The sequence below is a fragment of the Diaporthe batatas genome (genome assembly GCF_019321695.1).
Source record: "Diaporthe batatas strain CRI 302-4 chromosome Unknown Contig00003, whole genome shotgun sequence".
NCBI lineage: Eukaryota > Fungi > Ascomycota > Sordariomycetes > Diaporthales > Diaporthaceae > Diaporthe > Diaporthe batatas.
Window position 1 is genome coordinate 191,529 of NW_025408550.1, and position 24,485 is coordinate 216,013.

The following is a 24,485-nucleotide window of genomic DNA, read 5'->3' on the forward strand; positions in this document are numbered from 1 at the left end:
AGAATATGGCATGCCAAGGCTGTGGTCTCTGTCTTATTTGCTCTGCCTGTCCGGCCTGTCAGCTGTCCGGCCATCTCGCCATTTCGCCCGCAGGCGCCAAGCCGAGGCGAAATGATCATCTTTGCCGGCGACCAAGCCAGTTAGCCAACCGAGGCGCTGCGTCAGGGCCGTGTGGCTCTGCCAGCCAGGCTTGCGAGCTTGCCAGGCCAGAAGAGATGGATTAACGAGGCCGCGCGGGCAGGCGGGTTCCGCCTGGTCTTCAAGTTCGCCTCCACTAAACGGTTTATAGATATCCATCGATCCAGACCCCCCCTCCCCCCGTCCTCGCCGGGTCAATGCGTAGCTTGCGGGCCCGGGGGCCGTTGGAGAAAGGAACAACATGCTTTGCACGTATTACGTACTAGGCAGGGCGAACGCTTTACGGAGTACTTGTAGTACTGCTGCCAGGCCTGCTACTCTGCTTGTCTGCTACTCTGCTCCCACCTTGCCCTCCCCGGGCAGGTCGAACCGGCGGGACGGCGCGCGCATTGAAGCTTCGATGGGAGATGCAGCTAGCCCATAGCTCTTGTTTTAGCAGGCGGGCAGGGCCCTGGGGACAAGCATTTTCTGCCTGTTTTATTCCCTCTCGGTTACCACTCTGCCACTTTAATGACCCCTCAGACCCTTCTAGCGACTGCTAGTTCGCAGAGGCCTGATGCGACGACTCCTGCCGGTTGGGCAGCTAGTGTGGTTCATGCACACTCGCGAGGCCATGACCCGGCAATAATAATCTCATCTATACAAGGCTTTGCCAGAGACTTGTCAGATCAGCAGCCTCGCCTAGCAGAGTGCAGACGGGGGAAAAGTGGAAGACGTGCCGCATGGCATTGTTGCTCGACCGGGTTGTCTGGCTGGAAAAGGCGCTCCGCGACTCTTTCTCTGCGTATGCCATGCCTCGGCTCTCCCGCTCCTAGGGCTGATGCAGGGATTTTCTGCAGCAGCAAAGTGACAACAGTGATTGCAGCAATCCCTCAATGGCACTTGGTGATCAGTGCTTTTCGATTCCTTCTTTCCCTTCACACCTCCCTCCCCCCTTCCCTCCCCCCCCCCACCGCCTTTCCAATCTCTCAGGTGAGGTGATATATCGTCCCACCCCGTCGTCGGCGATGTGCGGCCAAGCTTTTTTCCGTCTTTCGCCCGGAGCCGGAAACACTTCGGCCGCTGGCTCGACGAGACTTCGGTCTTTTGTCGAGATTCCGTCTGCCCGGAGTCGACGTTCCGTAATGCCCGCTGGGCGCTGGGCGCTGGGCGGTCAGCTGCCCCGGAAGTTCCGGTCTGAAAATTCACGATACCCTCTCTCGTCGTCCCTTGTCGTCTCGCCTCACTGCACCGGAGGTGGTGGACAGGAAAAGGATATCTCGGACCCTATAAATGGAATTAAGCTTGAAGTGCAGCTCCCACTCCCAACACACACACCCCCCCCCCTGGCCAACTCTCCCTGCCTCCCTGCCCTGCAATCCTGCCTCCCCCTTCGGCTGCTTCGTCGTTCCCGGGGACAGGCCTCAGTCCCACACGCGCGGGCCGTTCTTCACACACGCCCCTGCCATCTCGGTCTGATATGTGTCGCACGCCCGGGGAGGGCCGGCTGGCTGGCTGGCTGGCTGGGCTGCACACACACGCGCGCCTATGAACGCACATGACCAAGAAACCCCAGGCACACACATACCTACAAACATACACACACACAAACACCCCGCGGCCCAAGGTTTCCGGTGCCTTGCTGGGTCGGGGGGGGAGGGATGTCACACGGCGTCGGGGCACAAAACCCCACGCGTACTCCAGCCCCGACAGCCTCATTCACAACCAGAAAAAACAGACGGGCGGCCAGCCGGCCAGCCAGCCGTTCGGATGTCTTGCCGCTGCTGGCTGGCCCCTTGCTCCCTCCCTCCCCCCCCCCCGGCCCCCTTCGGCGCACAGCGCCGTGCTGCAGGCAGGATTTAAGGTTGAGGCTCAAGCGGGCAGGCGGCGGGCAAGGCGGGCAGCAGCAGCAGGTGCAGAAGCGAGGAGCAAAACGGTTGGGCCCACTTTGCCTGGTGTAAGCAAGTGTGTTTTGCGTCTCTGCCGCTGCTGCACTGGACATGTGTGTGTGTGTGTGTGTGTGTGTGCCCAGGTATGTGTGCATTGCCTGTCGCATCAAATAGGTCGGTCCCTGGGGCCTCGGCTTGCCGCTTACATGCTCCCACGGGCTTCACAAAAGCTTAGTTTGGATGAAATGAAGACAAACGCAGGTTCGGGCCCCATCGCCTGGCCAGAAGCTTATTGTTAGCATGTCGAGCGAACCGAAGCTTATTATGCCAGACTACTACCTGCTCCCTCGGCGGACACGGCGCATTGCACGCTGTACCTACACATAGACACAGACACAGACACAGACATCGCTAGTTGTAATCGAGGCCCGACGCACCCTTGAGCTATTAACCTCCCGTGCTAGATCGAACCGGCTGTTTGAAGACCCAACCTTGATCCTCCTCAGCTGCAGTGATTCCTTCCTGCGAACGCGCGCCAGGCCGCCCCGTCCGCCCGTGAGCCTGTTGCGTTAAATGTATGTTAGCCCCGGGGGCCAGCCAAAGAAGGAAATAAAAGGCATGTGAACGAAACCGGCCAGGGTGGTTGGTGGTGGTGGGAGTTCTTTTTTGGCTTTCAGGTGAGGTTCCCCGGATAGCCTGCCCCGTGAGCCTGATATCTAGCCGAACAGTGGGTCGCGGAACCCGTGGGCAGGAATACCACAGTAGATAATAAGAGGGAAACTCAAATTCCTGTTGCTCCGAAGTTCCTGCTTCAGCCCGGCGCCTGCAGGCCCGCTGCATGCACGTGTGGTCTCTCTATCACTCTCTCCCTCTGCTCCGGGGATACTCCCCCGGGCGGGCGCTCATGAATATTCCCCCACTGATCACGGCTTAAGTCTGAGCCCTATGCAGTGGGCATTTTGTAGTGGGTCCCCACTGGCTGGCAAATGTAAAAATGGCCAGGCAAAAGTTCGGCTTGTGCAGAAGAAGGGACGGGCGGACGGTTGTAGCCGGCATCCTTCATGCATGCAGCCCTTACCGTCCCGGGGAGGTACACGCGCTGACCGGCAGACCGGACGACGTCGACTGACTTGCCATGAGTTCCGGGTTGCTTCTGCGGCGTGTGCGTCTTGCGCCTGCGCGTTGTGTGGGTGCCTGCCAAGTGGATGGGCAGGTGAATGGGTGTGCGTGGAGCACCGCCAAGCCGCCCCAGACATGTCGGCAAGTACATGCCCAGGTTGCCAGGCCAGGGCCGGCTGTGGACACTTGTGTCTGCCGCGCCCGCCGGCGGGTGGCTGTCTGGGTGTGGTTTGAGCCCTGCGGTCCCATTACTCGGACCCCAGTGCCCAGGTGGGCTGGCGGGCTGGCTTGGTTCCTCGGATGTCGCTTGCCAGATGCTCGGGGAAACAAACGGATGGTGATGGCATCCGAAGATGGATAATAATATACACTACGAGGCTGTCGCCCGGCCGCCCGACGGTCTGTTCGGCTGTCACATCCTCGACTGGTCCCCACACGCACCCCATCCACCCTTACAGCGTAGGCTCGTTCCCGAAGCTTGGGCACCTGGGCAACTCTAAAATTACATCACTGTCTAAGCGGAACCTTCAAAGAGGGCGAATAACGTTTCCCAAGGCTTGTCGCGCCGCTGCATGATGATGATGAGGCATGGGGAGAGAGGGCGCAACTTCGGGTTCCGGACGTAGCATCGAGCTGCTGGGCCCTGGTTCTCAGCTGTGGAAGAGATGGCAGTTCGGATTCCTTTGCGACAAGTCTTATCCAATGATTCAGGCGTGCTTCGGTTTCGCAGTGCCGTAGCGGGCTGGAAGATGATCATCCTCATCGGAGAATTATGAGTCAGTGGCAGATCTCTTGGGCCGGAGAGTCATGTCCCCCTGTGTTGTAGTCCACAATACAGTACGGAGTACACACTGCAACATTGTTTTACATGCGTACCGTTCAACCTCTGACGTACTGGCATGTCGTGCATTTTGCCCGGAGCCGAGGGCCGAGGTGGGAAGAGTGCAGTACCTAGGCCCCAGGGCAGATACTTCAGAAGGGGGAAAGGGGACCTCAACCACCCTTGTGCATATCTCCGTAATCTCCATTTGTAAGTGGACTCCCTGGGTCGCTTAGACGTCAACGAACCAAAATACTTTTGCCTCAGCCCATGGTTTTTTGACCAGTCACTGTTGTAACATCGTCAGATAGTAAAGTTATGCAACACCCATACTGCCTGCTCAACATAGTAAGTCAGCCCGAGAACTAAGGTATGCGAGCTTGGTATAGTATCTCTTCTCTAGCTGTTATCGGATATCGCTCCGGGCCCGCCGCAGCTGAGAAGATCAGCCCCAGCATAGGAAGGCAATAGGGGACAGTGGGAACGGTGAGCAGCGAGGCTCTCAGTCGTCAATCATGTCCGAAACATTCGACAGACATCATACGAGGAGCCATTCTTCGCGTTAGCAATGTATTGATAGGATGAATAGAAGCCAAGCGGAATTACGAGAAGACAGTGAGAATAGTGGCCGGATAATTGTGCATGTTGAACCCTTCACCCACCGAGATCAAGCTGGATTGGATACTCTCAACGGTCCCCTCCTTCGGGACGGTCCAGAGCCGTAGTGCCCCAAGACTTGTCGAGCCGCATCCCGACCTGCATGTAATAGTCGCCCTTCCCACCTGCAGCCCTGGGCTGTCCAGGCCAGTCGGGTGGCCGCCCTGCTGCGCCTTATGCATATTGTGCTGCGCGGCTAATACTAGGGCGGATCCTATACGATAAAGAACAAGGCCTCGCCGAGTCTGCAGGTTCTCATGCCGGTGAGGGGGCGATGGCAGGGCTGTTTCCCGTGGGGGTTTTCGTGAGGAATCGCATGCAGGCTGGGTTGGTAGATATCTCGTGTTCCGCACTTGATCGGCCATGGAGCTTCACTACCAGTGTGGTCGGTGAGGAGACGAACAGGATCTCACGTCATGAGGCAGGCCGGCTTGGGTTTCCGGCGCGCGCTTCCGGCGGTCCCAGCCGGATGGGATCGTGGTAGTTGACACATAGTAGGATCTACATGTTGTGGTGATACGACATTAGCACTATATAAGCTTCAGGTCGTGGCTGTAGAAGAAGGCTTGTTTGTCCATGAGTTACGTCTTGCAGCAGTGTGATAACCAAAAGAGCAATTCTGACCACCTCGAACCTGAGCCCGACTACTCCTCTAGTCTTCCAGTGTATTCGACCTCTCTGCCCAAGCCACACTAAAGATCAAGGCAACATGCAGCTTCCCAGCCTTTTCGGCATGACAGCACTGGCTGGCCTAGCCAGCGCTGCTGTGCTCCCCCGGACCGGCACAACAGACATACAGTTCTGCACGGCGTCCACCTACGCCACAGGAGCATGCCCCTATGCCCAGCCAACAGCCGGTGCTGGCACATGTGGTGCGCTGTCAGTTGAAGCGAACGTCTGCTGTATGACAACTTCGGGCCTGTATAATACCACGATTAACTCGAGAAACTGACAATGAGTAATGTGCGGCGATAGACACCTTTGCAGACTTCCCCTTGGCCCCAGCTGCGCTCATCGGCGATGTGAACTATGTCGAGATCCCAAGCGGGGGATCCATCACAGGCTGTAACCTGTACAAGTGAGTCCTGGTCACCCGGACAGTCCCTGTCTTAGGATGAGGCAGGTGATTCCTAATGCTGACGACACTTGTGTCAGAACCACGGATTGCACCGTCACACCTGACCAGTCCTGGGCGGCCACCGAGGTTGGAGGCACGGATCTGACATGCCGCAAGCACCTCACTGCGAACATTGTCAGCTGGATCTGTGCCTAGGAGAGGAAGGGAGGGAACGGAGCTTTTCACCCTAATGTGTCAAAGGTGAGGGCTTGAGGGTATGTGGTGGAAACTTGGAGTAACGACTACCTATGTGTCGCTGCTGGTCGAAATAATACATAGGCAGTATGCCCTTTCCAGCCAGCAGAACACCATATATCCAACATTCGTTCCTGTTCATAGTCTGTATAAGGTTCCTAAGGTTTGTAGGCCTTAAACATAAGCTGAGATGGTGCTCACGTTGAGGACTTCGGTCAGCCGGGCTGTCAAGACTCTGCGGGGTCTGTGGCCAAGCCCATCTGCCCGTCGACAGCTGTGGGTACGAGGGAATGCCGGTGCCCTGGTGGTTGGTAAGCTTGGCGATGCCTTCAGGTCTATCCATCCAGACTGGGCTCCGTGCCAGGCTGTGGCCCCCCGCCTCTCTCTCCAAGGGCCAAGGGCAGTGTGTGGACGACCAACCACGTGGGGGACGCCCAGCTCTTGGCCGCCTTCTCAAATGCCATCTTGTGACCTTACTTTCTAACCTTCTCAGTAGTCGTGAGAAGTATTGTGTTGGCTCCCGCGCCGAAAATGGAGATGACTACTGATGATAAAGACGGTCAGCGATGGCATTGTACCATGTGCCCCGCGCTCCCTTCCCATTATTCGGAGAGACTAAACGGGATTCGTAATCGTTTTCGCGTAGCAGGTCATGCATGACCTTCTCATGTTAATACATATCTAAGTATAGCCATACTTTGTAGTGTGGGTGATCATCATCGGGTGTGCGATGCGCGCCGAAATAAGATTGCCAGCACGGATGAGCAAGTATTACACTTGGTTTAACACCCACCTGTGAGGATGGGACTTCCCTCCGGAGCCGGTCTGGGCCTATTTCACCACGTTCGCCCCCGGGTCAGGAGCCCCGGAGGAAGTCGTTCAAGGATGACCCAGCCATGCAAGTCGTCCGACGAGATCCGAGGGGACCAGTTCCACGGTTCGGCCGAATCTAAATAGTGGTATCACGGCGGCATGAATCTGGGCACGTAGGACGCTTCGTCAATAAATGGCGCCACCTACATTTTATATGTATGGGGATTAAAAACGAAACCATCACTACACCCGATCAACTTACCGAGACGGCAAGCATGGTGAAGAAATACTTACTCCGAGAGGTTGCAAAGGCACGCTCGACGAACAGCATCCCAGTCAAGGGCAAGGGCACTCATGTACGTTATCATCTTTTCATGGGGCTCTATTTAACTTAGGAGCATAAAAGATTATATCTACCAGACCTCAGCAGAATTCCATACTAATACTTCAAGGATGAGAAACCGAAACCGCCGCCATGGTTGCCTCCGCCAAGATTCCCACCGTCATTATTCCCTCCACCGATACTTCTTCCTCCGTACTCGATCCATCCAGCTGAGCTCGTAGAGGTCCTCGATCCTCACCCGCGAGGTTAGTCAGGAAGGAAAGGTTCCTTCCAGACAGGGGGGTTGGGGTGAGGAGAGCATTCCCGCAGGGGCGGGCCCAGTACGAGGCGGATGGAGAGTGTCGGTGTGTGTGTCGGCGCCGCATTGCGCGTGGGAACTTTATTATCAGCCCTGGTTTCGGGAGGGGAGATGAAGCCGGCGGGCGGGGCGGAAGGTAGGTAGTGAGCAGCCAGCCGTTGGCAGCACGCGAGTGAACTCGAGCGTGCTGCGCAGGGGGGGGGCTAGCGCGTGTGTGGCGCGTCTGGCCCGGTCGGTCCGTCGGTCTCCATATCTGTTTGGTTGTGTTGATGCCAAGAGCGGAGAGAATTCCTGCGGTCCCCTCGGGATAGAATTGTGACCCCGGGATAGATAGTGAGAGACCAGCGTAAGTTTCCGACTCAATTTAAAGCGTTGACAAGGTACGGGTAGGTGTTGGTTTCCGGTAGCGCGTGTAAGTCCGGTCTGGGCTTTCTCTTGGCGAAATATGCCTTGGGAGGCAATGTAGTTTGTACAGGTTGTTGGAAGTGGTACTCGGACAAGTTGGAAAGGCAGCTAGGAGTATACTGCCTAATCGGAGTCGTCGTCGGCCGTCTCGGCCGGGGGAGGGGGGCTGTCGATATACGCGCTGAAGGCGTCCCTCAGCTCGTTGCCGAACTTAACGTGGTCGTCCTCGCTCCAATCCCTGAAGATCATATACAGATCATCGCTGATTACATCAGTCCACCAATCGTCGAAGAGCTCGCAGAGCGACATGCGGTCGAGGCTGGATCGGTCTCGATATGCGCCGTCGATCATCGCGAAGCTCTCGCCGTTGAGCTCCTTGCGATCCATCTTCTCCTTGAGGTCGTCCGCCTCGTTCTCCCGACGGGCCGAGGTGTACCAGGGCTTGTCACGGGAGTTGAACTCGACCGCGAGCCGTGGCAGTGCGGAGTAGTACATGTGATCCATCATGTTGTTGGCGAAGGCATAGTCGTAGGCTGCCGGCACCGCTGCAGAGGTGGCCTGGGCAGGAGGCGAAGACGGAGCAGGCGATGTGGCACCCTCATCCTCACCAGCAGGCTGAGGCTCAGTAGCGACGCCCTTGCCCTTGTCGACATGCGGGACCTCGTCAGAGTCAAGCTTGGCCTCAGCAGCCCTGAAGGCGTCCCACCACGACTCCCACTTCGCCTCCCACGCGGCGCTGTTCTCCTTGCCGACGAACGGGCCGTAGATGGTAGGCGCCGTCCAGTTCTGGTCCTTGGCCTTGGTGACATGGAACGAGGTGCCCGTCATGCGCTGGACGAGGCACTCCATGGGCTGGTCGGCCAGGAAGGCAAGCTTGGTCTCGAAGGCCTCGCTGTTGGCTCTGCCCACGTAGGGGCCGAACCTGGGTGCCAGGGTCCAGTCGTAAGTCGCTGGGTCGGAGACGTGAAATGAGGCTAGGCCGTGGGTGAGATGATCCATCGCCTGGGGCTCCAGTGGCTTGATGGCACGGTGAGGAGGCAGCTGGTGAGTGCGGGGAGCCAGGGGAGCCACGGTTGGACTCGGCTTGGCTGGGGCGGGCTGAGTGGTAGACTGCTGAGGCTCCATGGTGAATGCAATAGGGCCATTTTTCACAGCAGGCTGAGTGAAAGGCTGCTGGGCGTGAGGCTGCTGGGTGTCAGGCTGCTGAGCGTGAGGCTGCTGGGTGTGAGGCTGCTGAGCGTGAGGCTGCTGAGCGGCAGGCTGCTGGGGGGTGAAAGGTCCCATGGTGAATGCAATTGGGCCATTTCTCACAGGCTGCTGAGCAGCAGGCTGCTGAGGGTGGACTGGGCCCTGCTGAGTAGTGAACTGCTGAGTAGCGAACTGCTGAGTTGCGAACTGCTGAGTAGGGAACTGCTGTTGAGCGGCAGCCTGCTTGGGGGTGAAGGGCTCCATGGTGAAAGCGATGGGGCCATTTCTCATAGCCTGCTGAGCAGTGGGCTGCTGAGGGTGGGTTGGGCCCTGCTGAGTATTGAACTGCTGCTGAGCGGCAGCCTTCTGGGGGGTGAAAGGCCCCACGGTGAATGTGATGGGGCCATTTCTCACAGGCTGCTGAGGGGCAGGAGGCTGAGGCTTGGGAGACTCCATGGTAAATGCGATGGGACCATTTCTCATGCCCTGCAGAGTGGCAGCCTGCTGAGCGGTAGCAGCCTGAGGCTTGAGAGGCTCCATGTTGAATGAGATGGGACCATTTCTCACAGGCTGCTGAGTGGCAGGTTGCTGAGCGGCAGCAGGCTGAGGCTTGAGAGGCTCCATGTTGAATGAGATGGGACCATTCCTCACAGGCTGCTGAGCGGCAGGCTGCTGGGCAGCAGGAGGCTCCATGGTGAATCCGATGGGGCCATTTCTCACCGGGGTGGGAGAAGCAGCGGCGGGAAGGTTGTTGGCCGGGGTGGGTGTGTCGGCAATCGTCTGCCAGAAGGACGAGCCCGAGGTCTCTGGGGTCTTGAAGAAGGCCTGGGAGTAGGTCGACGGGGGGGTCGAGGGCGCCTGGAACTTGGGGGACGGGGTCCAGGTGGCAGAGTATATGGTGGCGGGGGTGGAGGGGGTGGAGGGGCAGTGGGAGAAGTCGTCGTCGTCGCTCATGTCGGTGTCGACGTCGTCGACGTCCATGAGGTCGATCAAGTCCGCCTCAATTCCCATATCGTTATCCGTGTCAATGTCCATGGCCATGTCCACGTTTGTGTGAATTTTCGCGACATGTCGCTCATTGTCGACAGCAGAGCCGACCGCCTGTCCACAGAAACCACTCTTGTCGACGTCCATACCGTGCGAAGAGTTCTAATCTCCGCCACGGCAGGCCGTCTTGAGCGTGGCACGGAACTCGCGGTGCTATTATGAAGTCCGTCGTTAGCCTAGCCGTTTGGGAAGCAGAGGAGAGTCTATGTAGGTAAGTTGTTATCTTGCCTTGCGATGAGTGATTCGAGTCAGACTATCGGCGAGCTTCTTGTTGACGAGCTGGTCGCCCAAGGTATCGGGGCGCTTCAGTGCGACCGAGAGACGGGGGAGACGGCGCACGCGCACCATGGCGTGGAAAATGTGAGTCGCGGCAACACTGCCGATGACCTTGCGACTGGTGGCCAGACAATGGCGGCCCTTGACGGACCGACTGATTACGGCCATGGTAGGCACAGGCAAAGGCAAAGGCAAATGGCTCGAGGAGAGAAGAGGCAACTGATAATTGTGGGATTGAGGTTCTGGGGATTGAAGGTGTGTGGTGTTGGTCTCGTTTGAGGCCGATGGATGGACGAAGGACAGATGGAGATGGAAAGCAGCGGTAGTCGTCGGATTGCGACTTGGGCAAGTGGATGGAAGAAGGCAATGGCAGGCAAAATTGCTACCGGTGCAGGTGGATGGAAGAAGAAGAAGAAGCAGTCGAGCAGTTGAGACTGGATCGATGTGTGTGTTGGAGGTGGGAAGTGGGTGGTGGGAAGTGGGAGGGGGGAGGTTGCTGTTAAATAGTAGTGGATGGACGGGCGGACGGACGGACGAGTGCCAGGTCATGTGAAAATTCGAATTGAAGGCCAAAAGTGGTGGCCAGAATGCAGCTGCGGTGACTGGGTTGGAAGCGCATGCTCTGACTGACCCAAATGTGAGTCTATCTCGGTGAATTGTTGTTTACCAACCACCGCATAACGACGCGTTTGTCCACCTGTGCAGACTTACTTCCGAGCTCAACGGTCGCCGTTGGGCCGGCAGGTCGGCCGTCGAGCCTGGTGGCAGCTGGCCTCGAATTTCTGGACAGTGGAAGCAGACAGGCCTGTGATTTACGCTCATGTCTGCCCGAGAGGTGTTCTTGACGATTTGATATGAATACTCTTCGTATTCCAGGTCAGCGCTTCGTAAGAACCGCGCCGAGGCGAGCAAACTACATATCTTCCTCCTATTCTCCTCTGCATAGCGACTTGCATAGTATGTCGAGAGAAGAAACCCTAATTTGAGGGAGGAAAGCTTCGTAGGTGTCCCAGCCCAAGACGAGGGCAGACAAATATCTTCGAACCTGCCCCCGAGAAACATACGAGTGTCCTTGACGAGCTCAGACTACATATGGAGAGAAGACCATATACCCTGCCTTTGCGGGAATGAACTGTGCTCCTCGAAATCAGACCAGTGGCCGCCCAGTGGCCCCATCAGTCCCATAGATCTACAATGGTGAGACGAGAGTCTTCGTCTGGGATTCTGGCCCGATGTAGGCATGCCCAGAGGAAATGTCACGTTTTGGAGGTCCCCGTGTCGTCTTGAGCCATGTATTTTCCATCAGCCCCGCTCGGCCTCTGGGGAAGCACCACCCAAGCAGATCGAAAGCGATATGATGAGAGAGCCGGAGTTCAGAACCACTCGCCCTCATCGGTCGTCCCTTGATACCTAATTTCCGCAGTCGAACTGTCCCGCAGTCTTTTCCAAACTCCCAAACACCCAAAGAGATTCAAGTTGTTTTGATACGAAAAATGTCAAATTCAATGCTCGCTTGCTGTATGCTGCCCTGCCAAATGCCCAAGCCACGCTGATATGAGCAAAGAAAAAAACTCATCCATCCATCCAATTCCAAGCCTTCGATCCGCTGGGCGTCGCCCCAACATGAACCCTCCCCAACTTCAGCCCAGCTCACTTCTGTCCCTTCTCCTCCTCCTCAAGCTTCTTAGCCGCATCAACAATCCTCCTGTGCGCCTCCTCGTCCTCCTCATCCGTCGTCCCGTCTGCCCCGCCGCCGCCGGACTGCGATGTCTTGTCCATGTCCTTTCCGAGCCTGTCATGACCAGCATCTTGATCAGCCTTCTCTGTCTTCTTCTGACCGTCACCACCGATCATCGTCTCGCTGAATCTGTACCATGGTCCGTGGAGCGCGCCGACCCCCGCCCCGATCAGGCTGCCGGGGACGGCGACGACGCCGCTCAGCAGCGCCCCGACGAGGTTGCCCAGCCCCATGCCCACCGCGCTCGAGATGCCGATGCCGAAGCCCGTGCCCTGGCCCCAGCCCGAGGCCATTACTGGCAGATGTCAGCATGGGTTTCATTTTCCTTGGGGGAAAAAAAAAGACAAATATATGAACCGTGCAACTCACACCTCGCCTTCTTGCTCTCCCCGTGCGCCTCCTTCTCCTTGGCGTACGCGGCCTGCCACAGCCTCTCCCGCTCGGCCGGGTCCCTGACGAGCGCCGCCTGCTTCTTGAGCGCGTCCGCCGCGTCCTGGAACCGCGCCGCCGCCTTTGCCGCCTCTGCGGCCTGGGTGATCTCGGCCATGGGCAGCCCTGCTGTTATCCCGGCCCCGGATCCAGATCCAGATGCAGCTCCAGCCCCACCGCCGGCAGGAGGTTGCTGAGGTGCAGCAGCAGGAGCAGCATTGCTTTCTTGTGGCTGTGGCTTTTCCGACATGATTCCCGTGATTTATTGATGGATCTGTAAATGAGTTTCAACTTAATAACAAAAGCTATATAAAACGAGAAATATAGAATATCTTTGCGAGGGTTGCTGTCTGCTGTCGAGGTTAAACAGAAGGGATGGATGGGTGTGGCTTCAGTCGTCATGTGTGGCTGGTGGGGACCGCCTGGGATTGATACATATGACGGAGGTGGCGAACGCTCCCGCAGCCAGCAAAGCTTGGAAGCTTGCTTTTGATAGAGCCGCCTCTACACATTAGCTCATGCTGCAGTCACGGCAGTCCACCGCAGCGGGACCACATCAGCTAATAGGTGAATGCAGAGCACGAGGGCGGAAGGGTTAGGGCAGCAGCTGATCAACCATCACCGATCGATCAACAGAGCGACCAGGTTGTTTTTGCTTTTGCCATGGGCGATTGATCTCAGCGGCTGAGCGGTATTAAACTTGAGGCGCCCCGGCCGTCGATCGGCTGTGAGTGGTCTCGATTTGGGAATCCAAAAGCACTTGAATGCCCTTCAGAATCCGTGAGGAGAGTCTCCCACATGTATCATATTGGGATGGCTCGCCTCACGCACCCGTGGGCCTCTCTCTCATGACAGTGTCAGGGCCTGCCTGCCCTGGTCGGAATCATTCTATTTCGAGAGAAGAAGCCCAGAGTACACTGTATGTACTGTGGCCACCTGACCCTCGGACCTTCAACAGCCAGGGCGTCAGGCCGACAAACCAGACAATCTTTCAAAAGTCTGTCCCTCGTAAGGGTGCTTGCTGCTTGCTCCTCATCTCTCCGAACATGTGCACCGAGTTCAACACCCGGGAGAGATTGCAATCGTGCACGGCAAATCACAGGTGCCAGTTAACCTTGGAAGGTGGGCGGTAAGGGATACTGACTGGAATAGCTCCCTCTCTCTACACATGTGCAATTCTAATTTAAATGTGTCTGTCCCTCTTCTGGCGGGGAAGGGGAAGGGAATCTACGGCGCACGAGGTTTGGTCACCCAGCCCACCACGCCTGCATATGCTGCTTGAGTACGTATAAAAGTCTCCATGCCCTTCGCGGGGCATTGGAATCTGCAGCCGCCCATGTCTTCAAACCCCAAGACAAGAGGGAGAAAAAGAGAGCCTCGTGGTTCATCTGTGCAACAGAGGCAAACCACACTGGTTACCACCCAGCACCGTCTATCCTATGGACTCCATGACAGTCCAGCCCAGTCCAGCCCAGCAGCGTCTGTGCCGGCCCTCCACTTTCATCCTAGCATCGGCCTGGCGCATCGATGGCAGTAAGGGTCCCAAGGGATGGACTTCCTAGAGATGCAGGCCTGCTCCAAGTGGTGCGACCTAATGCCTGGTAGAAAGATTGTTGTGAAGACTGCGCAAAACCCATCATTAGTCAACCTTGTCCCCAGGGCTGATTTCTTTTACCATATCACAGGTCAGGGGGTAGACATATAAGCCAGCTTACTTGATGTCCTCATGGTCCTCAAACGGCGCCTGCACGTTCACAGGACCGCTGCTCGACACCAGGGCGCCGGCACTGCCCCCGCTCTTAGATGATGTGGCATGCTTGTACTGCCGCATGGAGCGCTCGAGGTAGTCCGCCGGGAGGGGGCTCGTGTACTGGCCGCAGAAGACACCGACCTCAAAGTCTCGCACCTGGCTCGACTCGTCCGCGGCTTCTATGCAGGCTGCCTTCAGGTCCTCGAGGGTCTGGAACACCAGGGCGTCGCACCCGATGATCTCGGTCATCTCCTGTAGCGTCCTGCCGTGGGCGAGGAGTTCTGGATGCCGTTTTGTCAGCTTTTCTTTTTTTCTTCCTGTCAAGTCAGTGGTATGTATGCTTGGGACTGCGTGCTTACGGGCTGGGTCGGCAAGGTCGATGCCGTGCTGGACAGACAGGGTTAGCAGCCGCTTTCAAAGCTGGAGAGCCAGTGCGTATGTGCCTGTCTCTCTAGAGTGAGATGCGACACTTACAACATGTGGGTGGGTGATCTCTGGGCTGCAAGACACCAGGATGATGCGCTTTGCCTCGCATTCTCTAACCATTTGAACCTGAAATCCGCAACAACCAGTAAGCTCTTGTGCCCATCTCCGCGGCGTTTCAAGCCTGCGCAGCTCGCTTCACTCGAAGATGAGTCCACGATGACAACTTGATTTCTGTGTCATGAAGGAGGGAGAGGGGCCACGCACAATCTCGCACGACGTCGTCCCCCGTACGATGCTGTCGTCAACCAGGCAAACAACCTTGTCTTTGAATTCCGACGCGATGGGTGAGAGCTTCCGACGGACGCTCTTTTGTCGTGCCCTCTGGCCGGGAAGCTGGATGAATTCGAGGAATCAGCATTGCGCGTGCCTAGGTGCTTGATGCCCGTCGAGAAAAGTACTTACGATGAATGTGCGATAGATGTACCTGTTCTTCACGAACGCATTTGAGAAGGGTATTTGTAGCTCCTTAGCAAGCTCGGCGCCGGCCGTATTACTAGTCTGGTTGGAACAGGATGATGAGTAACGGCCCACTGCCTGAGATGTGGCATGCAGAAAACACTCACCTCGGGAATGGGAATGACTTTGAGAACGATATGTTAGCAAACCGCAATCAAATACGCATCCTTGCGCAGGGATTGAAAGACATGCTGAATTCATGGAGCATGGGGACAGCACGCGTGACATACCAACATCAATTTCCCGAACCCCGTCTTCGCCCAAAACCTGCTTCATCCTGCTGGCCAACTTCAGTCCCATCTTCTGTCGGCTGCGGTGGACAGAAATGCCATCCATGTGCGCATCAGGCCTTGCGAAGTAGAGATACTCAAACAGATCAGGGGTGTAAGACTTGGCCGGCACGACTTGTGAGAACTGAGGAACGCCTCCTTTTTGGATAAAGACAGCCTGGCCGGGCAAGATGTCAACGATGTTCTTGAATCCAAGCTGTGTCAGAGCAATCGATTCCGAAGCCAGAAAGTAGTCTGTCGCGCCTTCGAGGGTTTCTGATGGTCGAGATCCGAGGCAGAGGGGCCGGATGCCATTTTCGTCACTGCAACATTGGCAAAGCGTGTTAGTTGGGAGATTCGGAAGGTCGCAAAGGGGTGTGGGGGCCAAAACGTACCGGAAGCCCAAGATGCCAAAGCCGGCAATCATGGCGGTACATGCAAATGCACCATGACACCTTGCGTAAACCTCGCGCAGCGCAGCAAAGACATCTTCCACACTGGCTCGGCGCTTGCCAGTTTCGCCAAGGGCCCAGGCGAGAATGTTCAGCCTGAGGAACGGGTCTTGGGTTAGCGAAAAGGCGGGACTGAAACCTGACAGACGGGTGGCCGTACATGAGTTCGGAGTCGGAGTCGGTGTTGACATGGCGGCGAGCCTCGTAGTCCAGGAACTTGACGATTTCCGGGGCGTTGACGACATTTCCGTTGACGCTCATTGACAGGCCGAAGGGGGAGTTGACGAAGAAGGGCTGGGCTTCCGATCTGCAGTGACGAAGACGTTAGAATTTGCTCGAGTCAGGCTTGAGGCCGCAAGGTAGGTTTGGCCGGGGATTGGTCGAGCGTACGCAGATGAGGTGCCGGCAGTCGGGTAGCGAAGGTGAGAAATTCTGTTACAGGCGCAATGTCAGCCCCCATCCATTCGTCTGGTCACGATGGCCATGATGTTGTCGGAGGTGAGGTTACCCCATGTAGCCAGGTATCGTCGCCGGCGTCGCGCGCTTGCCATCGTCAAAGACCTTGCTGGCCATGCCTAGGCCCTTGCACTGGAAGACCCTCCCGCCCCGACACACGGCAATACCGGCAGCATCTTGTCCACGCTATTCCGAGCGTCAGCATTCCTCCAAGACAAGAAGCAGTGCAATATGTGGCGCAGAGAGGCTTTGCGATCGGGTAACTGACGTGCTGGAGATAGTACAGGGACTCGTGCAGGTCGATGGCGGCGGTGGTGGCTTCTGGATCGCCCAGCTGTCGCAAGAGAGAGTCAGCGTGTTTCTTATTCTTAAGGCGCGTTTATTTGGCCGGGGAGAGCATGAGCTTGTTGGAACATACAATTATACCCGAAATACCACACATGGTATCACGTTGCCTCGGATCAATTGATCTTGGTCGAGAAAGTCGTGGTGTAGCACGAGGCTTTGACTTTTTTTTTTTGGAGAAGGCAATGCGGCCAATCGATATGACGCTTTGGCGACTTCGGAGTACGCGGGTCAGGTGGGGGTAAGGGAAGATTGAGGGGCATTTGGCGATAAGCCGGTCCGGCCAATGATCCGTGCTGTCAGACCTGTCAGGACTGCTTGGTATCTAAGACCCAGGGCTCCACCGGCGAGACACCCGATAGTAGGTACCTGGGTACTTGGATATACGTCAGGTATCTCGGCACGTAGGTACTCCATAGTGGGGGCTTTCACCCCACCGACCGTCCCTCGCGTGTCCGGGGTAAGCGCGCTTCCACCGCGTCTCACAACCGCGCGGCGTGGCACCCACGGCTGAGAGATGTGCAGAGGCTGAGAGGCTGAGAGGGTGGCCATCGGAGGCTGCCAGGCTGCCAGGCTGCACAGTCCCCACCTCAACTCACCGACTCACCGAGTTACAGTATGAGTGTCAGGGGTGCCACCGAGATGTTCCATTGCATGTAACACCCTTGGGCGGACGCACCGATGTCTTGCATATGTCGTATATCAACGCTCGGCCACCAATGACCACTTGCGCTATTTCACATGCACGCATTCTGCTGCAGAGCAAGTCAGTCGGTAGGGCAGAAGGATCTCAACATTAAGAGTGGGGCCTTTTTTTCAGGTGTGCTTCCCGTTTCGCAACTGACAATGCGCCGAGTGGTTGCGCCTCAATCGTCAGCTTATTATAACTCGCACGAGCTGGTCAAGTAGTGCTGACGATCCACAATTACTTCCGTGCGGCTGCCTCAAAGGATTCATCTAGCAACGGCCATGTCAATTAGTGTTGAAATTTAAATTCTCGGGTTCCCATGTGAAAGAACACCCTGCCCATTCCAGCTGTCTCGCTTATTACACGGCCGAAGTTGAAGTCCCTCGTTCATCCCTTACGGCAACTATAGAGCACTTGAGATCATCATCGAGTTGACTCCGACGGCAACGAATTATGCCTCTCATTGCAAAGTGAACCCCACCACATCTACCAAGCCACCATGGCTCCTCATGAACTCTTCCACAGAGCCCAGCTGTCCTGGCTGGAGATTCTCAGACTGGCCATCAAGCTCTTGGTCATCGGTGAGGCAACCCGGGCCACTCATTCCAATATCAAAGCATCAATGATCGAAACGCTGACACACTTCACAGTACCACCGGTCCTCTTCGTCAACCTCCTCCACGCAGTCCCACAATGCGTGCGCCGCGGGCTCCCAGTGCTGCCCTTCATGTACTGCAACCTCCTCCGCACCTTGATGAACACCGTCACCCCGACAGAGCTGCAGTTCATCATGCCCCCGACCGGCACGGTCTACCTCCTCTGGCTGGCCGCGGTCGTGACAAAGAACATCTTGACGTACGACACCGCCAAGAGCCCTACCTCGCTGTCCCGCCTGAGGCCTGAGATCCAGCCCCTCTCCGACGGCCAGAGCTCCATCCTCTGGCTGGGCGACCGCGCCACCGCCACCAAGTTCGTGCTCTTCTTCCACGGCGGCGGCTACGTCCTGCCCCTCGACGTCGGGCACCTGAACTGGTGCCGCAACGCGTACCTGTCCGCGGCCGCCGAGGCGGGCGAGGACGTCGCCGTCGCCGTCCTGCAGTACAGCCTCTGGCCGGCCGCCTCGTACCCCACGCAGCTGCTCCAGGCCGCCGAGGCGCTCGCCGTCGTCCTGGACGGCGGCCGCGTGTCGCCGTCCGACGTCGTCTTTGGCGGGGACTCGTGCGGCGGGCACATCGCCGCCGGCCTGCTGGCGCACCTGGTCCACCCCCTCCCCGGCGCGGCCAGGATCGAGCTTCCCCCGGGGCAGAGGTTCGCGGGCGCCTTCTTCGTGTCCCCCTGGCTGAGCGGCGTGGACGACGGGCCGGCGTTCCGCGAGAATGAGTACCTGGACATGGTCTCGGCCAAGGTCGTCAGGCAGTCGACTTCCCTCACGACGAGCGCGCTCGGCGGGGCACGGAGCTACGAGGCGGCTGAGGTGGCGGGCTGGGCTATGCCTGGGGACGTGCGGGACGGTTCCTGGTGGGACGGCGTGGATGGGGTTGTCAGCGACGTGCTTGTGACTGTTGGGCAGCGCGAGGTGCTGAGGGAGCAGATCTTGGCTTTTGCGAAGCGGCTGCGGGTGAGGAACCCCGACACGAGGGTGGTCCTCGAAGGGTTTCCGAAGGCCGCACATGACTTCATTCTGCTGGAGGGACAGCTTAATCAGGTTGGCGTTGCGACCAGCCAGATGAAGTCCTGGTACAAGGACATCTTGCAGAGAAAACCCTGAACACACTCGTCTGGTAGAGTAGACAGCCAGAGCGGGCGTCTCCAGCAGTCAGATTAGAGATCTTCATAGACAAATACCATTAGAAGCTGGTCCTCCCAAAAACTGACATATTTTGCAGAGGCGAAGCTGGCGATGCCTGCAGCAACGCAGTGTTATCATCAAGACTCAGAGGAGACCAGCTCTTTCTCAGATACCTCACACCCTGAACTCTGAACATTAGTAGCAACAAGAATCTGGGCAGTTGTAGACAGTCATTCCACTCTCTGCCCATGGATAGCAAGTACAAGTTTGCTTTGAGCTCTTCCAAACCTGACAACACCACCAGCATACATGCCCAGGTGGAGTCACACTGCTCGCTGAGCCGTCATGGAGCATGCTACGGAGTCTCGTGAAGAGAAGACACGGCACAACTGGTCCTAGCCGTGCCCACTCGAGCAGGTGATTGAGTGCCCGACGTAGCCACTCTCCATTGATATTCGTCATAGACGGACGATATATTTAGGTAAGAGTCTTCTCATTAAAGGGGAGCCTGAGGGCCGTGTACTTGACATGGAGCCCCAACGCCACTTTGACCAGTGGCTGCCAGCTTCCAGCACTGGCATCCCTCCGCTTGTGAGCAGCACATGGCGGAGGCTGTCCAGCAAGCAGTTTCCAACTGGAAGATGCGAGCTCTCCTAGTTCCAAACAAACAGGGGTGGAGCTCCCCTCAAAGCAAAGTAACTGACTTCAGGGGAGCTCCCTTTCCTGAACGTCAACCAGACTGAATCCTAAATCAGCCAGCTCCCTTTCCCCCCACCACAACCATTACTTAAACCCACAACCAGACTTGTCAACCATCCATTCTTCCTTCAGATTCCACATCACAACATCTCAGTAAGTTCTCTCCAACACTCTCTCCTCCTCACCATCCCCTTCCCCTCTCTTCTCTCGTCGACGAATACTCTCACATCACCACTTCTCCTACCCTTCCTCTGACTATCCCCCCTTCCCTTCTCCTGCTCCTCCTCCCCGTCACCTCCTGTGAGAATCCCGCATTTTCATGCCCTCGCATCCCTAAAACCTCAAAAATACACCCAGCAACCCACAAGCACACTTCCCTCTCGCGCCTCGTCCCCACAGCGCCCATTTCCTTTCCTCCTTGCCCCTCCATAGCCCACAGTCTCTCTAGGAGAGCACATTTTCCTTCAGTGGCACTGCTGGGCAGAGCTGCCCAGCAAAGCTATCCCTCTTGGACGCGCCTCGCGTCTTGCCCCTCACAGTCAACACAAAACATTACAAAACCTTTTTTTGCAAACACACAAACGCCTTCCAACCTTTCCCACAACATCAACACACCCACTTCAACCAACTGTCAGTCCTCGCTCTCAATTCTCAATCCTCACTCTCACTCTCACTCCTTACTCTCCCTCCTCACACTATTCATCCTCCTCCACAATCCTCGCCTCCCATACCTCATCCTCCATCCTCATCTCCATTTGCCACCCTCACCCTCACCCTCACTTCTTACCGTCCATCATCGCATTCACCTCTCACCTTCGCCCTCCTTCCCTCAAGCTTCCCACACTAACTTCAGCGTCAAACCCCACAGCCAACCCACCACCCCTCATCAACTCTTTCATCTCCTATTCTTCTGCTCCCCCCTCTCATCCCCTCCCCTCCCTTCGACTCGACTATCTCTTCTCAACCACTCTCGACAAACCTCGACAACCGCCCCCCCACCCCGAGCCCCCCCGCCGGGCTATAAACCGCCGACCACGACCGCGACGCGCCAAGGGAGATGGGCACCGAAAGAGGAGGACCCGGGACCGTGAACCGTAGGCACGAGGAAGCGGAAGTGGAATGCCGCGGAGGCCGGGTCACATAAAGAGGAGGACCTTTTATATTGTGCTCAGGGAACACACACACCCCCCATCCTTTTCCTTTGTTTACGTATATGTACTGCTAACCGACACCACCAGGAAAACACTGAAGAACAATAACACGAACACTCCCCTCGGGGCTGGCGTTCGGAGTTGCTTGGTCTCTCTGGACTCAAATTTTTTGTCTACCTCTCCAGCTTCGCGCTGAATTGATCTTGCTTGCAAGACAACACTCTACTTTTTGGAACCACTTCGAGCTTCGGCTTGACAATCTTTTTTTTTTTCATTGCTCTCGTGAGTTGATCTCGCGAAGTGAAGAAGAAAACAACAACAACAACAACATCGCGTCCGCGCCTGACGAGGCAGTGGCGCATGGCGGTGACCCCTCCAGGCAGAGTCTGCTGGCTGTGAGATGGCAGCTGGGTCACCGCAACCTGGCGGGTCGCCATAAGCTTGGTCCCGCAGCACACCCACCCACCCAGTCACTTCGGTTGAGTACTTACGTACACCGAGACCCCAGGCTGTAAGGCTGAGAAGAAAGGAGCTCGAGTCTGCCTGACACAGCCGGCGCAGCTCCCACCACGGGCGTGCTGTCGTCCGTGCTGCCCCCGGAGGAGAGATTTCGGGCTTGGTCTTGCGGACGGGAGAGAAGGCTTCTTCCTCTTTGCAGGTTTGAGACGAGACAGTCAGTCCATGGATGAAGAATGAGCAGCCTCACCAGTCGGGATGCTCTATCTAGCTCTAATGAAGAGGACATGACAAGACATGATCAACTGGCCCTCGCTTGGACTGGTGCTACCGCAAGGGAACTACCTGCTGGGCGCCAATCCGTGAACCTCACTGGATGTCTCCGCCTGCCTGCCTGCTCCTCGGGACAGAAAACATGGCGAAGAAGACCCATCAGTCGACCGCCGACCGCCTGGCTCACAGGAGCTTGTCTAAGCAGGCAGGCACCTGGGGTACCTGGCAGACGACGGTGCTCTGGTGGCTGCTGCGGTCAGGAGACTCTCTTGCTCAAGCCCGTTGCCACTTGGCTTCGCAATCGGGAAGATAAGATATGACACGCCAGCAAGAGGAGTTAGAGCTACAGAGGTACGTGGCCCAGAAGGGAGTGGAGATGCTACTATTCCACAAATCCTGGCACGTCAGGCCCAGGAGCTGCTGCTGCTGCTGCTGCTACCGAGCCCGGGTGACATATTTGCCGTGTCAGAATGGATGGAGAAGATCTCGAGAGGGAGAAGCCCGTTGACCGCTTGGCCGTGCCACATAGGACAGCCATAGCCACTCGGCAGCGCCGGCTCAGAAAAGGGGTCGCCATGCTTGCAAGTTTCAAACGAGGCCTGACAACATGTCCTCTGGAGCTATCGGATTGCCCCGGACCCGCGTGCCCATAACGTCCTTTCTGCAGGGTCAATTGACTACATGAACACCCAAAGGTGCTGAGGAATAGCATCACCGAGTGTTTGCGGCACGGGCTGGCTGGCTGGCGGACTGACTGACTGATGAAGCAGACGAGGTCATGTCAACAGGACGGGCCAGTGGTGGCAGGTCAGTTGTCAGCCGTCAATACAGCTACCCTAACCCTGCTGGAGCCTGGAACGTGGGCGACCGACTGATAAGATCCGCTCGACAGGGGATCCCCACCTCCACCAGCAACCCACTGTTTGTCGATCACCCAGCAGCAAGTGGGGGGCAGAACAACAATTCCGCCCGTTTGCTGCTTGGGCCTACGCTCCGTACTGTAGACTAGGAATTCCGAATTGTTGCTCCTTTCCTTCCAGACCATCCCCAACTGCCGACTGCATGCACATTCTGTCTCGGGACTGTCTTCTGCGGCCGCCTGCATATTCTGGAACGGTGCCTGCCTGATTCCATCTTTTGATCTTTTGGATCGTTTTGATACCCAATTCCTGAGCGGTCGCGATATAAACAGACACTCCCTCTCCTCCCTCCGTCTTGGTCTTCCTGCCACCTGTTCTGTCTCTCTTTGCCCATATCTCTCTCCCCCTTCAGAGCCCGAGGACCCAGAAAACAACAGACACTCAGGAACAACACTGGCCACGATGTCACCAAGCGCCGTCAACAACGTGCAGGCCAATGGCCTCGACCACGACGTCAAGCCGGCCGACCCAGGTACGCCCGCCTCTTCCACTCCTGTCTCTTCCCCCCTCCCTTGACATGCCCGATGCTAACGGTGACCACCCATCCACCACCAGACCCCTCGATCGTCATCACCCCCAAGATAACCGGCGACTGGACCGTAGCCAAGGTCCTAGCCACCATCACACCCACCCCACCACCCGCCACCACCTCGACCTCCTCCTCGCCCGTCGCCTACTTCCACATGCTCGAGCGCCTCAAGACGACCAAGCGCGAGGGCTGGCGGCGCTTCGGCATCGCCCGCGGCGAGTCCATCGCAGACCACATGTACCGCATGGCCATGATCAGCATGCTGGCGCCCCCGGCCCTGCTGGCCCGCATCGACCGCGACAAGTGCACGCGCATGTGCCTGGTGCACGACATGGCCGAGTCGCTGGTGGGCGACATCACGCCCGTGGACGGCGTGCCCAAGCCCGAGAAGAGCCGGCGCGAGGCCGAGACGATGGACTACCTCACCGGCAGCCTCCTGGGGGGCGGCGCAAAGGGTGACGTGGGCGAGGAGATCCGCGCGCTGTGGCAGGAGTACGAGGACAGCGAGACCCTCGACAGCCACTTTGTCCACGACATCGACAAGGTCGAGCTGTTGCTGCAGATGGTCGAGTACGAGCGGCGCGGCGAGCGGAAGCTGGACCTCGGCGAGTTCGCGTACGTCGCCACGCGCCTCGCGCTCGACGAGACCAAGGAGTGGGCCGCCGAGATTATCCGGGAGCGCGAGGCGTACTGGGCCGGGCAGGGGCATGTCCATGGTGATGCGGGCGTCCAGGGCGGTGTTGCCAAGGACCATCTCGAGGCTGTGGACGAGTACTACAAGGGTGCGGGCGGTGCGCCTTGAATTGGAAAGGCTGGCTGGCTGACGTCTACCCACACGTGTGGGCATGGTGGCGTGGGGACGGGATATTGGTGTGTCGTTTACTCAGACTCGGTCAGACTTGGGCGTTTGTTGTCTTGATGCTTGCTTCACGGGAGTCAATCACAGAGTGGTGGGCGGCGGGCTGGGGTGTTTTCTGGCATTTGGTCACTGGCGATAGACCCAGCATCAGCATAATGTAGAGGACAAATAGCCACTGAATTTGGCATGATCTCTCCTGTTCTATGGCCTACAGTGCCTCTTCAGAGCAGGCATCGAGTAGGATGATACTAGAGGCCATGGTAGAATACGAGGGGAGTGAGTAGCTACAGTACATGAATTCTCCCATGGTCTATGCTGGAGTCTGCAGTTGGCTGGCTGGACGGGTCGACTTGAACATCACATGTTTGCCGTGCCGCTTCCAAAATGCAGTATATTTAATGGGCAGCCTCGAGATTGATGGGCACGTGGTGACGTGGGCGACCACTGGTCGTCCTT

The 24,485-nt window shown here is 57.3% G+C and overlaps 7 protein-coding genes across 7 annotated transcripts; 4 read left to right on the forward strand and 3 right to left on the reverse strand.

Annotated features, from left to right (window-relative positions):
• The first annotated feature begins 877 nt into the window (after positions 1 to 877).
• On the forward strand, positions 878 to 3,432 carry KVR01_002206 (uncharacterized protein). Its single transcript, XM_044785419.1, has one exon. The coding sequence runs from the start codon at positions 1,014 to 1,016 to the stop codon at positions 1,677 to 1,679; it is 666 nt and encodes a 221-aa protein (XP_044647221.1). The 5' UTR covers positions 878 to 1,013; the 3' UTR covers positions 1,680 to 3,432.
• A 1,580-nt stretch (positions 3,433 to 5,012) lies between these two features.
• On the forward strand, positions 5,013 to 6,489 carry KVR01_002627 (uncharacterized protein). The gene is made up of 3 exons (XM_044784372.1): positions 5,013 to 5,504; positions 5,578 to 5,680; positions 5,758 to 6,489. The coding sequence occupies exons 1-3, from the start codon at positions 5,312 to 5,314 to the stop codon at positions 5,873 to 5,875; spliced, it is 414 nt and encodes a 137-aa protein (XP_044647642.1). The 5' UTR covers positions 5,013 to 5,311; the 3' UTR covers positions 5,876 to 6,489.
• A 1,407-nt stretch (positions 6,490 to 7,896) lies between these two features.
• KVR01_003819 (uncharacterized protein) lies at positions 7,897 to 10,452 on the reverse strand (the record flags this gene model as incomplete). The annotated part of the gene is made up of 2 exons (XM_044786390.1): positions 7,897 to 10,110; positions 10,237 to 10,452. 2 exons carry the CDS (start codon positions 10,450 to 10,452, stop codon positions 7,897 to 7,899), a joined length of 2,430 nt encoding a protein of 809 aa, XP_044648834.1.
• Positions 10,453 to 11,767: 1,315 nt separating this feature from the next.
• KVR01_003972 (uncharacterized protein) lies at positions 11,768 to 13,014 on the reverse strand. The gene is made up of 2 exons (XM_044792755.1): positions 12,392 to 13,014; positions 11,768 to 12,317 (listed from the first exon to the last, which is right to left on the reverse strand). The coding sequence occupies exons 1-2, from the start codon at positions 12,699 to 12,701 to the stop codon at positions 11,935 to 11,937; spliced, it is 693 nt and encodes a 230-aa protein (XP_044648987.1). The 5' UTR covers positions 12,702 to 13,014; the 3' UTR covers positions 11,768 to 11,934.
• A 567-nt stretch (positions 13,015 to 13,581) lies between these two features.
• KVR01_003187 (amidophosphoribosyltransferase) lies at positions 13,582 to 16,865 on the reverse strand. Its single transcript, XM_044784118.1, has 14 exons — positions 16,739 to 16,865; positions 16,589 to 16,654; positions 16,373 to 16,506; positions 16,255 to 16,296; positions 16,025 to 16,171; positions 15,808 to 15,960; positions 15,374 to 15,735; positions 15,251 to 15,267; positions 15,090 to 15,185; positions 14,892 to 15,020; positions 14,676 to 14,753; positions 14,561 to 14,588; positions 14,167 to 14,482; positions 13,582 to 14,073 (listed from the first exon to the last, which is right to left on the reverse strand). The coding sequence occupies exons 1-14, from the start codon at positions 16,760 to 16,762 to the stop codon at positions 14,043 to 14,045; spliced, it is 1,623 nt and encodes a 540-aa protein (XP_044648202.1). The 5' UTR covers positions 16,763 to 16,865; the 3' UTR covers positions 13,582 to 14,042.
• A 265-nt stretch (positions 16,866 to 17,130) lies between these two features.
• On the forward strand, positions 17,131 to 19,223 carry KVR01_002660 (uncharacterized protein). The gene is made up of 2 exons (XM_044784708.1): positions 17,131 to 17,934; positions 18,004 to 19,223. The coding sequence occupies exons 1-2, from the start codon at positions 17,853 to 17,855 to the stop codon at positions 19,119 to 19,121; spliced, it is 1,200 nt and encodes a 399-aa protein (XP_044647675.1). The 5' UTR covers positions 17,131 to 17,852; the 3' UTR covers positions 19,122 to 19,223.
• A 3,425-nt stretch (positions 19,224 to 22,648) lies between these two features.
• On the forward strand, positions 22,649 to 24,360 carry KVR01_002516 (uncharacterized protein). Its single transcript, XM_044782264.1, has 2 exons — positions 22,649 to 23,113; positions 23,197 to 24,360. Exons 1-2 carry the CDS (start codon positions 23,044 to 23,046, stop codon positions 23,970 to 23,972), a joined length of 846 nt encoding a protein of 281 aa, XP_044647531.1. The 5' UTR covers positions 22,649 to 23,043; the 3' UTR covers positions 23,973 to 24,360.
• The last annotated feature ends 125 nt before the right edge of the window (positions 24,361 to 24,485 follow it).

Excerpts from the sequence above, each read along its gene's own strand:
- KVR01_002516 (XM_044782264.1), top strand. The coding sequence starts at position 23,044 with ATGTCACCAAGCGCCGTCAACAACGTGCAGGCCAATGGCCTCGACCAC. Across the intron at positions 23,114-23,196 it reads CGTCAAGCCGGCCGACCCAG|ACCCCTCGATCGTCATCACC; the intron begins GTACGCCCGCCT and ends ATCCACCACCAG.
- KVR01_003187 (XM_044784118.1), bottom strand. The coding sequence starts at position 16,762 with ATGTGTGGTATTTCGGGTATAATT. Across the intron at positions 16,655-16,738 it reads GTGGTATTTCGGGTATAATT|CTGGGCGATCCAGAAGCCAC; the intron begins GTATGTTCCAAC and ends CTCTTGCGACAG. Across the intron at positions 14,754-14,891 it reads GGACGACGTCGTGCGAGATT|GTTCAAATGGTTAGAGAATG; the intron begins GTGCGTGGCCCC and ends TGCGGATTTCAG.
- KVR01_002627 (XM_044784372.1), top strand. The coding sequence starts at position 5,312 with ATGCAGCTTCCCAGCCTTTTCGGCATGACAGCACTGGCTGGCCTAGCC. Across the intron at positions 5,505-5,577 it reads AGTTGAAGCGAACGTCTGCT|ACACCTTTGCAGACTTCCCC; the intron begins GTATGACAACTT and ends GTGCGGCGATAG. Across the intron at positions 5,681-5,757 it reads ACAGGCTGTAACCTGTACAA|AACCACGGATTGCACCGTCA; the intron begins GTGAGTCCTGGT and ends CACTTGTGTCAG.
- KVR01_002206 (XM_044785419.1), top strand. The coding sequence starts at position 1,014 with ATGGCACTTGGTGATCAGTGCTTTTCGATTCCTTCTTTCCCTTCACAC.
- KVR01_002660 (XM_044784708.1), top strand. The coding sequence starts at position 17,853 with ATGGCTCCTCATGAACTCTTCCACAGAGCCCAGCTGTCCTGGCTGGAG. Across the intron at positions 17,935-18,003 it reads CATCAAGCTCTTGGTCATCG|TACCACCGGTCCTCTTCGTC; the intron begins GTGAGGCAACCC and ends CACACTTCACAG.
- KVR01_003972 (XM_044792755.1), bottom strand. The coding sequence starts at position 12,701 with ATGTCGGAAAAGCCACAGCCACAAGAAAGCAATGCTGCTCCTGCTGCT. Across the intron at positions 12,318-12,391 it reads GGAGAGCAAGAAGGCGAGGT|TAATGGCCTCGGGCTGGGGC; the intron begins GTGAGTTGCACG and ends GACATCTGCCAG.